The sequence below is a fragment of the Lutjanus erythropterus genome, chromosome 11 (assembly GCF_056507025.1).
Source record: "Lutjanus erythropterus isolate fLutEry1 chromosome 11, fLutEry1.hap2, whole genome shotgun sequence".
Lineage (NCBI taxonomy): Eukaryota > Metazoa > Chordata > Actinopteri > Lutjaniformes > Lutjanidae > Lutjanus > Lutjanus erythropterus.
The window spans coordinates 32,819,468-32,835,069 of record NC_139327.1 but is presented as its reverse complement, the minus strand read 5'-3'; the positions used below and the strand labels follow the sequence as shown (position 1 = coordinate 32,835,069).

At 38.1% G+C, this 15,602-nt stretch overlaps 1 protein-coding gene across 5 annotated transcripts in view; it reads left to right on the top strand.

The window, feature by feature from the left end:
• cadm1a (cell adhesion molecule 1a) overlaps positions 1-15,602 on the top strand; it is a 570,965-nt gene that overhangs the window by 515,116 nt on the left and 40,247 nt on the right. For 3 of the 5 annotated variants that reach the window (XM_084730382.1, XM_084730384.1, XM_084730381.1), the window contains one exon: positions 6,055-6,087. The exons of the other annotated variants lie outside the window; for them this stretch is intronic. In XM_084730382.1, coding sequence (XP_084586508.1) covers positions 6,055-6,087 — 33 coding nt within the window. The remainder of the gene's footprint in view (positions 1-6,054; positions 6,088-15,602) is intronic. 5 annotated transcript variants of the gene reach the window in all.

The window sequence follows — 15,602 nt, the reverse complement described above, 5'->3', positions numbered from 1 at the left end:
CACCCCAAAACAATTAATAAACCAGGTGCTGTGATATATCTTATATTTAAGAGCCCTTTTCATTGTTTTGTCACCGAGTTCATCTCAGTTAAAGTGGCAGAAAACTTACAGCACAGATGATAAGGCAGCAGAAGGTTTTAGTTCCTCAGGAAATAGAGTTTCTTCCTAGATTTGTTGTTTTTCACCAACATTCAACGGTTCCAGGCAGAAATCTATTGTTGAAGAGAAACTGATACCAGTTTCTCTGTCCACAGAGCTCTGTGGGTGGTGGCAAAACTCTGGAAAATGCAGGAAATCACAAACTAAAGGCGAGGCAGACAAGGCAGGTCAGAGAAAGTGGATCCAACAAAAAAGTAATCTAGCTGCCAGCGGGGACACCCAGCAGCCTGTTGGTATTTTCACTACCACGGGGTTCCACCTAATGCATTTCTGCCAATATAATTATGATTGGCACGCAGTTATCTCTGCATGTTGAGCTGGATGTCATGTCACAGCGAGTCACCAAAGGGCTCATGGGAAGCGTGGCGACCGGTCACGGAGCTGATGTGTCCGCATCATGTCTGTGAATGTCAGCGAGGACACTGCCAATGTCTCAGTTGACCTGCGAGGCTAGAGATGGCGGACGAGGAGGAGGCTACTCGGAAATGGACAGGCAATCACTCAGCGGCAGACATATTGAATGGTCCCACATGGCTGCCACCCACAGTGTAATGAGGGTTAACAGGCCACGCTGCCTTTCAGTTGACGGGGGCTCGCAGGGACAGAGGCTTCATTTTACATTTTGATGCCAATGAACACTAAGTGGTGGCAGAGATAAAAAGAGGCACTTCTGAGCCAACACTGTTTCGCTTCATAGCGAGATTGTAGATATGCTCGCCGGTCTACTGAAAAACACGAAATCCCTTGAAAATAAAAACCTCCAGTCAGTCAAATCCCCATTTTCATTTAATGTATGAGGCTTTTCTCGGTCTGCATTCTTGTCTGTACTTGTGAATCGCCATCAATCACGTCCCAAGTACTTACCAAAGCCCTTATTTAGTCAAGTTGCTCCAACTGCTTGCTCCATCACTTTAAGTGTGTGAAAGCTCTGGGTTTAACCCTTTAGATTTAGAACATTTTTACTCCCTCCAATACAAACCAAAGTCCATAGGCAAAATCAGTAATTTTATGTCACAGAAGGTGATGCTGGTCTAACGCTGCCTGGATCTGTTAGTTTGTTTGTTATACTGTGTGGCTTTGAGATATCTGAACTATCCTTTTAAAACTCAGAAGTCACAAAATAACACAGACTAACTAAAAGGTTGAGGCGATGGTAGACAGCAGCAACTCTGAGGTAAAATTACAGATTTTTTCTCTATGAACTTTGGTTGATTTGAAGGGACTGATATTTGGTTCATATAGCAGCATTTTCCCATCAGAAAAGGTTGTCTGATGGCAAAGTAAATATTTTAAATATACCATACACTAAAACTGATATTGATTATTTTAGCTTGACCCATTTTTAAATGTCTAAAATACCCTTTGTTGCTAACCCTGTCCACAGCAGTGTATTGCTTAGTTTCCATGCTGGTACTCCTCTCTATCCCTTTAATATTATTGAAAATGGAATGACGCAGTATATTGCCATATTTGATTATTTTTATTCTAAATATACATCAGTGTGAGGATACCTTCATCACACTTGTAGAATGATTAAATAATAAAAATTTCACCTTTGCTCTTCAGAGCTGCAGTGACGCAGAACAAGTACAAAATAGGCTGCAAAAAACAAAATCTTCTTAAGGATCCTGTTGTGTCTGAAAGAATGTCAGTGCAATTAATATACAGCTGTAAATATCACCCATTATTGATGAGCGGTCGTCTAGCTTCCTGTTTGATGTATTGAAACTAGGGTGGATAAATTGGTATGCAACAAACATTTCTTACGTCTCCGCACTGTGTCGTCTTTGTTGCATGTCACTTAAACACAGTGCTATTGCCTGTGCGAACGTGCTGTAATCAGAATTCAGGTCGATGATTGCGAATGAGGGCTGTTTTACATGTTTTTTTTTTTTATTATTGATACTCTGAACCTAACTACCTCCAGAGCAGATTTTCTATGTGGCAGTTGGTTATTCAGATGATCTGCACTGATTTAAAATGAGCTAGTGAGACCGTGAAGCAGGGGTTCTCAAACTTAATATTCAAAGGTCCTCATTTGATTTTTATTGAGGTCAGAGGTCTGGAAAGATTGGTGATAACAAATTAACATTTAATCAGCTCATGTGTAACTGACAATGGACAATAAAAGACCTCCCGAAAAGTGAAACTAAAGCATCTGGATCGCCCCCTGGTGGTTGGCTGCAGTACAGGTCACAGATTCTGCCTCCTCATTGTTAATAGATAGCATATGGGCCAAACTAAAACCTCAACACACATGTCAAATAATTTGTTTTGTCGGTTTGTTTAGTGTATCGCTGTCCTAGCTTATAAGTACAACAACTTTGCAGAAGGAGAACACAGCTTTCTACAGTTATCATTAGATATTAATATTTTTTTCCCAGACACTTTTTTTTTTTTTATCTCAGGAACATCTTGGGACTCTACCATCAAAATGCATTGGTGATATTTTACCCAACACTATTTAACACGGAGAAATATGGGTTCCAGACCTGACTTATTCCATCAGCAGAACGCCATCTCAACAATAATCAACATTAGAATAAACATAATATAAACTGTGCAGCATGTTGTGATATAATAATTCAGATGGTAGAGCCACAGGTTCCTATAATAGCTGCATTAACTGTCAGAAGTGTTTGAATTCATGGTGCTTTGTGCTTGTACATCAGTTAATTCAAGTGTTCTGTGTGCTCCACTGGTGTACACACACAGCTGTTGAATATGTTTTAAGAAAGTAAACTAGTCCCATATATTTTAAAAAGATTCTTCCTGGGATCAAACTTGAATCCATGTTGAATGGACATCCGCACGAAAGGATATCAAATTTTCTCTTCAGTGTGTTTATGCACAGGTGCAAACTAAAGTTAAGACATACCACAATAACTGGAAAAACACATTCTGTAGATTATCACTAACTGGGGCTGTGCAATGAATCGAAATTCTGTCAAAATCACAATAAGGCTTTCTGCAATTTTCAAATCACAGGAGGAGCAATATATGTTAGAGGCAAAATGTGTGTCAGAAAACTTTTAAATTGAGATGTCCTGTCCTATGAATCAGATTCTATACTTTAAAAAAAATCTTCATTTGGTACAGAGTCCTACAATAAAACACACCACAGCCTTTTTAACATGATGTATAACCGATCATTACCTATAATATTGCAAATCATGTTGCAAATCAGTCAAAGTAATACCAATTCGATATTTTTTCAAAATTGTTCAGCCCTGTGTTTTTGCCGAGCTGTATTTTAATCAAATATGCTCCGAAATCATCAGTGTAAAGACTGGCCTGTGGCATTATTTAGCACTGACATGTCTCCACTACTCAAGGTTCCCTGCAGAGAAACTGATCCCCAGTGATTCTGAGACGGACTTGATGCAGACTCGCCTCGCGAGATCGTTCCCGCTTCCCCCGAGCCTCTGGCGGCAGAGCTGAGATGTGGCATTGGCCTGCTGCTCCCTGAAATATTACACATTAGTATTGAGCACCAGTCTCTCTCTTACACAAACATCTGTCTGTGTCTCGATATCTTACAGGCACTTTCTCATGTCTCCTCCGAGACACAACGCCAAGGAAACGTAAAGCACACTAATGTACATTTAGCCTCTTGAAATGACACTGCAGCCGATGAAACTGTCTGTCTGTTTTTGTTTGTTTTTCCCGTCCATATTCCAGCATTGACCAAATGTTGCTTTTATCATTTTAGATTAATTCCAGCACTTTCATTGTGTTTAAAGGTTGACACTTTGATACAGAAGCGCTTTGATAAACACTTAGAAAGCCATATTTTTGGACAAGCCCCATTTGTCAGTGGGCAAGCATCTCCCTCAGAAGTGTTTTTAAAAGGCATATGTTTCATCCAGCACAGCATTTCATTCTCAGCACGCTGCCGTCCCTGCTTCTGTTTCCCTCAGCTATAATACGCTGGGGTGCAGTAGTCTGCAGTCTCATTTGTAAGTGTTATAGTACCCCAAAGCTACACCTGGTCTGGCTGTGATTCGTCTGTGTTTCGTACAGCAGTTTGATCTGATATAAAATCAACCTAATCGGTGCAGGCAGTCTCACTGGTTGCGTTTGCAAGCGGGCTGATGGGTCTCAAAGAGAGGCAGAGTTGCAGTGGAGTTTTATCTTTGGCTTCAGTCATTGCATTATTATGAATCTACAGCCATGCTTAGAACTTAATTAACCCTTTAACAGCCATTGTAACTACACAGTTGACCTGTTTCACAACCAAACTGCTGCAATAAAAAGTCAGCAAAACCCTTATGTGGCTGTTTAAAATGATTTCCCTGACTGAAAGCAGTGTCTTATGCCAAATTCACTCTCTGGAAATGTTGTAAAAAGCTGAGAAAAAAAAAATGGAATATTGAATATTGTTAACAAATTCTACACTAAACACAAAAAGTTTCAAGGCAACCTGCTGCAATAGATTTTTGAGTTTTGAGCCCTATTCAAATTCTTAAAAGTTTTGAAACTAAACTAAAAAAAAAGAAAAAGAAAAGATCAATGACCAATGATCTTTAGTTGAAATAATTAAATTTTCTTTTTTAGATATACTTGAATCTATTGAAAATCTATTTCGAAAATTGTTTAGAGCTGTGAATCATTATTTGTCTGCTTGAAAATTAAATGAAAATGTTAAAATATTAACAATTACTTTCATTTACTTCAGTGCATTCACAATACAATCACGAATACAATTTTTGGCAGGGTTCTAAAACTCAAAGATTAAAGTTTATCTAACAAAGAAAAGTAAATTATCCCAAATTTAACTTTTTTTGATTTGAGCTCAAAACTCAAATCTATTGCAGCAAATTGCCTCAGAATTTTGAGTTTTTTTCTGAACTTTTTTGTTTTTGCTGTGTACTCTACAATGTACTGTAGAATTACCCTACCTGGGCAAGTCAACCAGCTGGTTGACTTGCCTATCTACCACATACACAATTATCTTTAAATGACTTCAATACTTGATCAATATTTATGCAGCTTTTAGTAAGAATATGCTGCCGTGGATCCCTCCACAGTGGCTTTACACCACCTCAGTTGGGTAATCACTGGGTCTAGCAAATCATTGTCATTTCAGTCAAATAATGCAAAACAAGATGTCTCAGGTTACTGCTGACTTCTGAATAATACTGTTGTCACTGTGACTGGATAGTGTATTGCAAGATTGCCTGTTTTGACGGGGAAACAAATAAAATACATTGTCAGTGAACATTTTCCAACTTGTAAAGTACGTTAATTAACAAAATTTCCTTATTATGGTCCCAGAAAGCAAATTCTCGTCTGCATAACTTTTCCCCCAAAATATTTGCTGATGCAAAGTAGTTGTATATAAACTTAATTTTTAGGAGACAGGGCTTCCATACGGAGCCACAGCGACACTGAACACTGCTGCTTTCTTCAAACTTTTCTTGAGTCATTGCCATACAAAGCGTTCCCTTTGTATATAGATGGTAAAGTGTTTTCCAAGTCGTACACTGTTACATTAGGACAGCTGCACAATTATTTCCTCTTGATAGTCTGCTCTGTTATTTCTCCACGCCAAAGCTGCCTAAGGCACATGATAATAGTCACTTCCATATCTCCTCGAGCAGTAGCCACACTCCCCTCTGAGTGGAGCGTCCAGTGTGTGCAGTGGAAAGTGTATTTGTGTGTGTAAGCCTATGTTTATCTCTGCACTGCCTTTGGTTCCTTTTGATTTCCCTTAAGCCTTATGTCTTTTGTCATGTTCTGGTCTTCTGAATGCTTGCTTATGGGTGTCATTTGTTTTCTCCCCCTGCCCCGCTCCCTCCCTGCCTCCTCCCCCATTTCTCCTTTATTTGCATGCTGTTCCTCCTGTTCCACACCTCCCTCCTCAACTGCCATGTCCTCTCCTTGTGTGCTCAGACACTGCGCCCAGCACTGAACCTGCAGCTCATGGTTGGTATCTTTACTTTCCTCTATATGTCTCTTTTTTTTACTTGTATCCTGTCTCTGCAGCATGCCCACTTGTACTGTTGCACAGCAGACATTATTGTGTCAGGCTGCCCAGCCTGGAAATGTCAGCTGTGTGTCTGGTGTCAATCGTTCATTGATTGGACTGACCTGTCTATTGAGGCCACACAGCACCTGGAAAGCAGCAGACAGGCTACGTTTTATTTTTGTGGCATTCAAGGACTGGTGTGATGGATTTCGTGGCACACTGAAAAAGGAATTGTTGGACCAACAGTTTTTCAAAAGTTAACAGATTAGATGAACCCAGTTGCTTTAAATCAACAGTTTGCAATAATGCAAATTAAATTTAAGGCAAGTCAGTTTAAAAGTTTCCAATTTTCCAACTCAATTTTTTGTTTTACCCAAAAGTAAAACACGTAAGGGAAAATGTATGGTGAGCAGGTCATTACTGCAAAATAAACCAATAAACCTAGAGATGGTAGCTCAGGTCTCAAATCATCCAGAAGGGGTTTATTTTATTTATTACTTTAAAAAAAAAAGGGGATCAATAATTTGACACTGAACATTAATTTTAAAATGACTTTATTGCTCCACTAGAATCTGTAAGAGTCCAGGGCGACAGTCAGTTTGACATAGCAGCGTAGTGGTCATTTATACAGAAATAACAGACCTCAGAATTCTGTACCAATCAGAATCAAGTATTTACCAAAGCTGTCTAATCAAGTTGCTTAACAACCTGATAGTATGATTTTAGGAAAAGTACTTCTTTACAGTAACCTACGTGTGGTCTTTAAATGTGTTAATTATGAGTGCTAACATTAGCCTGACTTAATAACAGCTGGTTTCATTCAGTGAGTTTACAAAACCTAAACAAAACAATTTAACCGATGCAGGTGGATCATTTTATATCAAACATAATACATTATTTTATCACAAAATATAATTTTGTCTTGTGTTAGACACCGAGACTAAATGGCAGCTCAAACACATGGGGAAAAAATCTGGAGAGACGTAACTCACGTGCTTTTACTGAAAGAATGTTTGTCCTTTGGAATAATTTGACATAGCCTTTTTTTTAAACTTCTACTTTATGTTATGTGAAAGAACAACACAACAAAAATATTTGCACCGTGTCAACACAAAATACCTGTAACATGCATACACAAACATCAGGAGAGTGTGTGTTTTAGTGAATACATAAAGTAAAATGCAGATTCTGATTATTCTGAATAAAACAGTAAAAATATACAATATAAAATATTAAACAGGCCTAATAAAAAAATAAAAAGAAAAAGAACAATAATAGCCCTACCCTGAGATTTGAAAACAATAGGGCAACAAAATTGTTTGTAGACAGGAAATAATAGTTTGTGTAAATAAGTAATGATTGCTAAAAGCCATAAAATAAATGCAGGCTATATAATACATGAATATGAATGAATCCGCAAACTTTTCACGGACCAACTGGCAGAGTGCCGCAGATCCTTATTTGCGAACCACTGCTCTGTACCATGAAGGAGAACCTACGCTGGCTGCAGACACGAATGGACGAGGACCCGCACCCTGTGTAGATATAAAGGGCTCATTTTAAGGTAACGAAAGCACAACTTTTCTAATTTTCAGGTGATTTTACACTAATGAGAACATACTTATGAATATTATATTCCATTTCTGCCACTTTCTGCCTACAGATCCCCCTACATCTTACACAACCTTTATTGTGCCAAAAATATGTATATGTATCACTGACTGATATTGCATAGAGACAGGCAGAACATCCTCCTTCTTTTCTCTCTTCACTGCAACTGCACTTGTGAAACGGTTACACCAACTAACCAATTACATCGTTTCCCTGAAGGTGCCACAGAGGAATAAAACCCACTCTGAGGCCAGCGCTGATTATATCAACAGCATGAGATGATTTTGTGTGGAGGCAAAAATAGACCTCATTTACTCGTTCTCATTAATTTGAATGGAGATGATATACATCATTTTCTCATTTTGCCTAATTTGCATCCCCCTTTTTCATTATTTCGTGGCTCCAGTTTCATAATTTGCGTGAACAAATTCATGAGCGTGTGCTCACAAACTTTCTATTAAGCATGTGCTCAGGTTTGCTCCATCAGGAAAAAAAATTTAAACAGACTTCACTCGCTTGTTCTCATTGTCAGATTAGGGGCCAGCGTGGATAAAAAATGAACCACGGGTCCCAATTAACCCCCTTTTTGAGGGAATTTAGTCAAAGACAGTTTTATTTAGGGATATACAAAGTAGAGTTTACACAGGGATAGAAGACATGCACACTAATCTGATTACCACATAGCAAGAGATTTGTGATTTTTTTCAGTGGATGTTCTGATTTGATCAAAATTAAAGATGGAGCCAGATGGATTCAGGTTTTTCTGGGGTATGTGAGGTGTAACCAGCTGAAGGTTCTTATAGGAAGCGCATCAGAAGCAGCCATCTTATTATGTAAAGCGATGAATTATGCTGATTCACACTTAACCAGTGGGGTCAGTTTAGTTGTAAAAGTAGTATGAGACATTTGTGATGAGAACATTTTCCTCTTCTCATGCAGTGTGAGTTATTTTTACATTATATGGCATGAGTCATAGAACCACTTGTGCTGTACCATTAAATCTGCAATTATGAGTGAATCAGTGAGGGATCCACTTGATGTTACACTTAAATCCGATCTCTGGTGATGTTTTTGTCGTTATGTACCCCAAAACAAATTTAACAATAATCCAAAAAAAAGTAAAATCTGTACATCTCTGTGTTATCTCAATATTTTACAGAATATAAATGATTTATTGGGAACTGCGTTCAAATGTCAGAAATCTATTTCTTCAGATACTTTCAGATAGAAAGAAATTAGAAAGAATTTAGAAAGAATTTTTTCTTTCTATTGCCTGCAGATCGTGAGCATTAAATATGCAGAGACTGCTGGTGGAAACTGTGAGTGAGGAGCTCTACTGTATATGAATACATTAGTCAACTCCCATACATAATGTCAGTGACAGATTTTGGATATCGTTATATTGTGATATGAAGTAAGTGTTGTCATTTCCCAGTTTTAAAGTTTCTCTGAACTTTCCAAACTGTTGTAGCTGAAAGTAAACCACCCAACACCAAACATTTCTGGATTTTGAACAGACATTTCATTTCATATAGGTAACCTTAACTCATCATAAAAAGGACAATACGGAAGAAAATGTGATTTTTTCTCAACTTCTCCTGATTTGCATAATTCAGACAACCTGTAGTCCTCCTGGATGTTTTTAAATCTGCCGTCTTCAAGGTTCAGAGGAAGGATTTCTGATCTCAGCAGTGCAACTTTACACCTCTGAGTCCTTGTTAAGTTTGCAGAAACATAAGATTTGTGGCCATAATTGTGCTTGACTTGAATATATGTTTTTAATTTTGGATTTAACAAAATCTCATTTAACCATTCTGCCTCAAATCTAGCAAGTAACTTTCTCTTTCTAACTTTCAAACTGCGTTCACTCTGCATGATAACCACTTAAATATATTGTAGTTTCCTCAAAAAGAAGAATGTGATTTACTCCAAAGAAAAACTCTGTTTTCTATCATATTAAAGCAGACAATTCCACAGCAGGTCTGTTCTGTATTGAGCCCCATATCCCTGAAGCATAATTTAAAGGGATAGTTCACCCAGAAATTAAAATTCAGTCATTATCTACTCACCCTCATGCCGACTGAAGGTCTGGTTTAGGTTCTTTGGTCCACAAAACACTGCTGGAGTTTCACAGGAAAACAGCAGAATCTCCCAAACAACTTAAGTGAATGAAACGTTAAAAAAAAAACAACCACAAACAAACCATAAAATGCCTCCATACTGCTCGTCTGGTGTTATCCATGTCTCCTAAGGCCTCATCATGCTGCTCACTTGTGCATGCACGCCGTCACGCCACACACGCCCAGTTCAGACGGAGCGCACGCACATGTGAACATAGCTCCAAGCTTGGGATCTACACGTGGTGTAAATGACGTCCTTCAAGTCAACTTGGCATGTCGGGGCTTTAGGAGACTTGGATTGCCCCAGATGAGCTGTATGGAGGGGAGATTCTGTAACACTGTTTTCCTGTGAAACTCCAGCAGTGTTTTGTGGACTAAACCTAACCTTAAATCAGGGTGAGGGTAAGTAGATAATGGCTGAATTTTCATTTTTGGGGCAGCTATCCCTTTAATATAATTTTTGGTTTAATGTTATTAATAGTTTTGGTTTGTTTGAAACATATCTAGTCAGCTGACTTTGTTTCTTGGCCTGAATACTCAATGGAGATGAGATTGAAACAGATACATCCTCTCACAGGCTTATGTGTTGACTTCAAATATAATCAGGCAGCTGTTTTTGGTAAGAAAATAAAAAATAAAGCACTAAAATCCCCCAGTACACTACCTGCTGAGCCACAAGCAGCAGAAAGACAGCTGGATGTTTTAATAAGCAAAATGTGATCATATCTAACTGTGACCTCCAAAAAAATCAGTTATTGCAGGTTCAAATGTTTAAAACAAACAGTCTTTGCAGGTTTAAGTAATTTAGTTTAGTTTCCACAACCTGTCACTTGTTTGAGTTTGTTCACATATTCTCTTTAAAACGAATGTAAAAAGCGTCAGGTGTCACATCTATCCTGTTTCATTTGTATTTTCCCTCAGAAAAAGGTGCAAAACATTGACATGCAGTTACAGTTTCTCCCTCTCATAAAATATTTGTGAAGGGCAAAAGAACATGAGCTAAAACCAGATGAATGGATTTTCACGGTAGATTGATAGAGATGGATTTCATTAATATGCATTGTTGAATGAACATTAGTGGCGGGTTCAAGTGTTTTATGGAATATTTAAATATAGTTAACACTCACTTATTCTGCGATGCTTATGAGATGTGTGATTAGGTTTTCGGTGAAAACAGGCAGTTTTTGGTACCAGCTGACATAATTATTTGGACTCAGGTATCTTAAAGGAACAGTTTGCCCTCAAACTAAACATTTTACCTGTAGTGCTATTAATCCATCCTTTTTCTTTTGGTGTGAGTTACAGAGTTTTGGAGATATCAGCCATAAAGATGTCTGTCTTCTCTCAAATATAATGGAACTAGATGGCTTATGGTGCTCAAAATGCCCCCAAAAAGTACTTTTTAAATCCTCAACAGCAATGTCTCTTTCCGGAAACCATGACCCGGTTACTCAAGACAATCGGTAGACCTTGTTGCGAGCAGTTTCAAGTATTTTCCTTCAGGTAGAAATAAAGTAGCTCTAAAATGAAACTTCTCACAACAAGTCTGTGGATTATCTTGAGTAACCAGAGCGGCTTTCACGTCAGATGTGTTCACACATGTCAGAAATAATCTTTATGGGTTAGGGTGGTGCCTGCAGAGTGAGGAGGGGGAGGAGGACTCATCTGTAAAGACTGTTTCTGCACTGATATCAATACAGAGTCTCGAAACAAACTCTGATGGAAGCGGAGAAAGATTAGCTAGCTCCAGTGTGCCAACTTGGCAGTGATTTTTTTATTTTTTTTTCCCATGATAGTGAAGGCATACCCTTCCATGCCTTCACCAGCTTGGGAAAAACATAGTCGCTGCCCAGCAGAAGAGACACTTGTGGAGTGCTGCTTTTCTGACTGATGTTTTTTCACATCACAGATGATGAAAAAAAGGCATTAAAACATGGGATAAATGAAACGATCAATGACTTCATCAGCACGCCCACTCACTCACTCTGTAGACTCGGCTGCTCTGTTCACACATGACGCTCACATGGACTTTGGACTTGGGAGCTGGCGGGGTTAAAGCCGGCCCAAAAAATGCAGACAGTTTCTAGATAGTTGCAAAGTTGCAGTGGATGTTTAAAAAGGGGTTCAGGTCATGATTTCTAGAAAGAGACATTGCTAGTTTTTTTTGCACTTTAGTTTGGTTCCAACTAGTGTCATTATTCTGGAGAGAAGGTATACATCTCTATGGATAATATCTGCAAAACTGCTAGTAGCTACTAAAGAAGCGGCGGTGAAATGTCCACAGCCCTTGCTAAAACCAAACGGCACCAAACAGTAAGTTAGTATTTGAAGAGCTCAATATTTTCTGAAGTGATATGCTGTGTAAAAAGTTTGAGAAACACTGATGGATAAATAGCACTACAGGTAAGAGGAATTGTTTTGTTCTGAGAATACTGTCACTCAGAAGATAAAACCACAAATCCAGCTGCTTTATAGGGGCTGTCGGCAGTAATCTTACTGTCAGAATGAGACGGATGTTGACAAGAGGCCACCAGGGTCAGCATTTAAACAGAAATTTAGTTCAAATGCAGGTGAAATGTTCATCCCCTTTATATCAGCCTCTTTCTTTCTGAAAGTCCAGAGGTGCGAACTCATTTTGCAGCAATCTCTCTCTGTCTTTCTTTGCAAAAATTAACTATATCATGAAACTGTCTGCTCACCGGCTCTAACTCTAAAGCTTGGAGCACCAGTGAAAGAAACTAACCATGTACTGTTGTGAACAGGATCAGCAACAAAACTTATCTTAGACACCAAAAAAATCTGTATCAGTTTAAGTATTCAAGAAAAAATGTTTTGGAAAATTAATTTATACTTTAACATTGCCCAACTTTTAAAGTATTTTATAAACATTAGCTACTTTCTTCACGTTTTGCTTCAAAACGTTTTAAAAAGTGACAAAATACATATTCAAATGTGTTTAAAACAATTCTAATCTTTGCATAAATAACCAGCTATTAATATTTATAGACTAAACAAGCTGAGGAAACAGGCAAAAACTTGCAAACGTTTTCAGCAGTAACACATTTATATAATTTATTATTTGTAGAGGAAAGGCCCCAGAAGTTTATTTATGAGTTATTATCCCTGTTATATCAATCGGTGTGTCCTCCAGGATACATTCAGTGCCTGATATCACAGTTTTTCAACAAGAACACCAAGCCACCAAAAATAACAACACGTACATTATAGCCAGTGTCTTTGTCTGCATACACTGCCGTTTTTGAATGTTGGCATGAAGTCACATGACCGGAGTATTTGACCCATCCCCAGTTCAGTGTGATAAACTCCTTCCCACAGCCTGTCAAATGACTGCATCTCCCAGGATACATAAACCGTTTTAGAATTTTTTCACAGCTTTCCATCAGACAGCCTTTCTCGGCACCTGACATGTGATGAGAGGTGTGAGGCGTGACCCTGCTGCCAAACCAAAGTCAACCAATTAACTTCATAGAAATCTTTTTTTTTTTTTTTTGCAGGTTCAACAGTTGTAAAGCAAACGAGAGAGTCACAGATATCAATCATGCACAGTCTGTGCGCACACCCACACTGTCCTGAGGAGAGGTCTGATCAGCCCACCCATGTGGGTGTCCAGCCTGAACACAGTACAGACAGGAGTTCAGTAAACAGTGAATCACTTTGTAAAGACTTGGAATTCAAGCTCTGATTCAATGAATATTGACAGTGATGAGTCAGTGACTGGATATGAATTGATGATAACATCAATAACATAATATTGCCAAAGGTGAAGAGAACCAAGTGAACAAACTGCAGTACTTGTAGGAATACTTTTACAGCTGTTCAATTTGCCTACCAAGAGATACACAAAGCTCTGTTACCATGGAAACATAGCTGCAGCTCATGATAATAATAACTGATATGTTTGCATAAAACAAGTTAATAGGTTGCATTAACGATAGTCAATATTATTGACATTTGTGACTAATTATCACACTTAATCCAAATGATCAGCGCTCAGAAGGTAGAGCAGGGTCATTTTCACAGGGTTGGGGGTGCAATCGAGTGTGTATGTGTGTGAATGAGAGGCAAATACTAAAATGCTTTGCATAAACGCGCCGTAGAAATGCAGAAATTTACCAAAACAGCGTATCATTGTTATCATTATTATTATTATTATTATTATTATTATTATTATTATTATTATTATTATTATTATGTGCAGCTGTAGCTGCAGGGATGAACTGTGGCCATGACTCTGTTTGCATGCAAACAAAACACCCAGTTGCTGGGAGAAATGCAGGAAATGGCAGAATGCATGTACATGTCCTGCAGTTATAATAACTGTATAATATTCAGGTAGTCAGAGCCTAAATGTCTGAACAAATGCCTGTATTTTAAGAGTATTATAGTAATGATATTATATTATATATTATACAAGACTGGTCTTATATTTTTAGCCATCCAGCAGCATCACTTGCTGCAGAGCTCTAATGTCTTTTTTTTTTAGTTTTCTTCAAGTATTCTACTCCTTATTTTTCTCTGCTAAAAGTGTTTGTGAAGCAAAAACTGTAAGACTAAAATTCACCAAAATTAGCAGGTGGGTTGCAAATTCTATACAATACTGTTGCAGAAAAAACCCCAACACTGATTGACCACAAGGTGGAGGTGTGACGCTCAAATTAACCCTTTGCAATTGTCTTGAAAACAGCTTTGCATAGATTCTGTTTTCATGCTAAACTCTCAACTGATCTGCATCTTTTCTCCATTGGTTTCTTCCTTTAAAAATGTCAAATTTTATGAAGTTTTCTCAGTTTTAAAATAATCCTGTTTTTACAGTTTAGTTTTAGACTACTGGTCCAGACATCCCGAAAAAGAGTCAGGATTGTGTCGAGGCTTTGGTGATGTAAAATTGCCAAAGGAATTCTGACAGGAGACACATGTTCAGGACTGATATTAATATTCAAGCAGTGCATTTCAACTTTAGGGGGCTCAACAAATGCAAAAAGATTAGTTCTTATAATTGGCTGCATGGATTCATATGAAAATTGGTTTGCATGATCCTCGGCCATGACTCAGTCAATGCATGAACTTTGGTTTGATGTTGTTTGCTCTGAAAATGTAAAATTTTGAGATTTTTGCAACCTGCTGGGACCCAGTTAAAACCAGGTGTTGTATGTTTTTATAATTGTTGAAAAATCTCATTAAAATACCAAAGCCAACAATTAATTGATCCTAGCGATTGTGTGTTTATCCTGAAATAGCACATTTCTCTTTGTTCAGTAAGAAAAAAGACACAGTTAGCACCTAGCTGATGAACATGGTGGAGCATTTAGAGGAGAGAGAGGCAAATATTTACCTCAGAAGCTGGTGGAGACCAAAACAGAGCTAAAAAAGAGCAAAAATAATACTTACATTCACCAAGTAGACAGAGATACTCAAGTGAATAATAATGTTGCTCCATCGCATCTGTCTATGTTAATAAGCATCTGTCTGTTAATAACTTTGCTATATTACCTTAAAAGTTGATAATATGTGAATGTTATGTTCACAAAATATGTTCAATAGGTGTAACACAGACCGGAGAGTTTTCACACTTGTTTCTCTGTGCCACAGACCTCCTTTGTTGTCTGAAATCTATTGAAAACACATAAGTAACCCTCACCGTCACGCTGAGTGACACGTTCCTTTATTACCATGACTCGTGAGCCACGGTAGGCTTATTTTACATTCATTCTTCCCCTGTG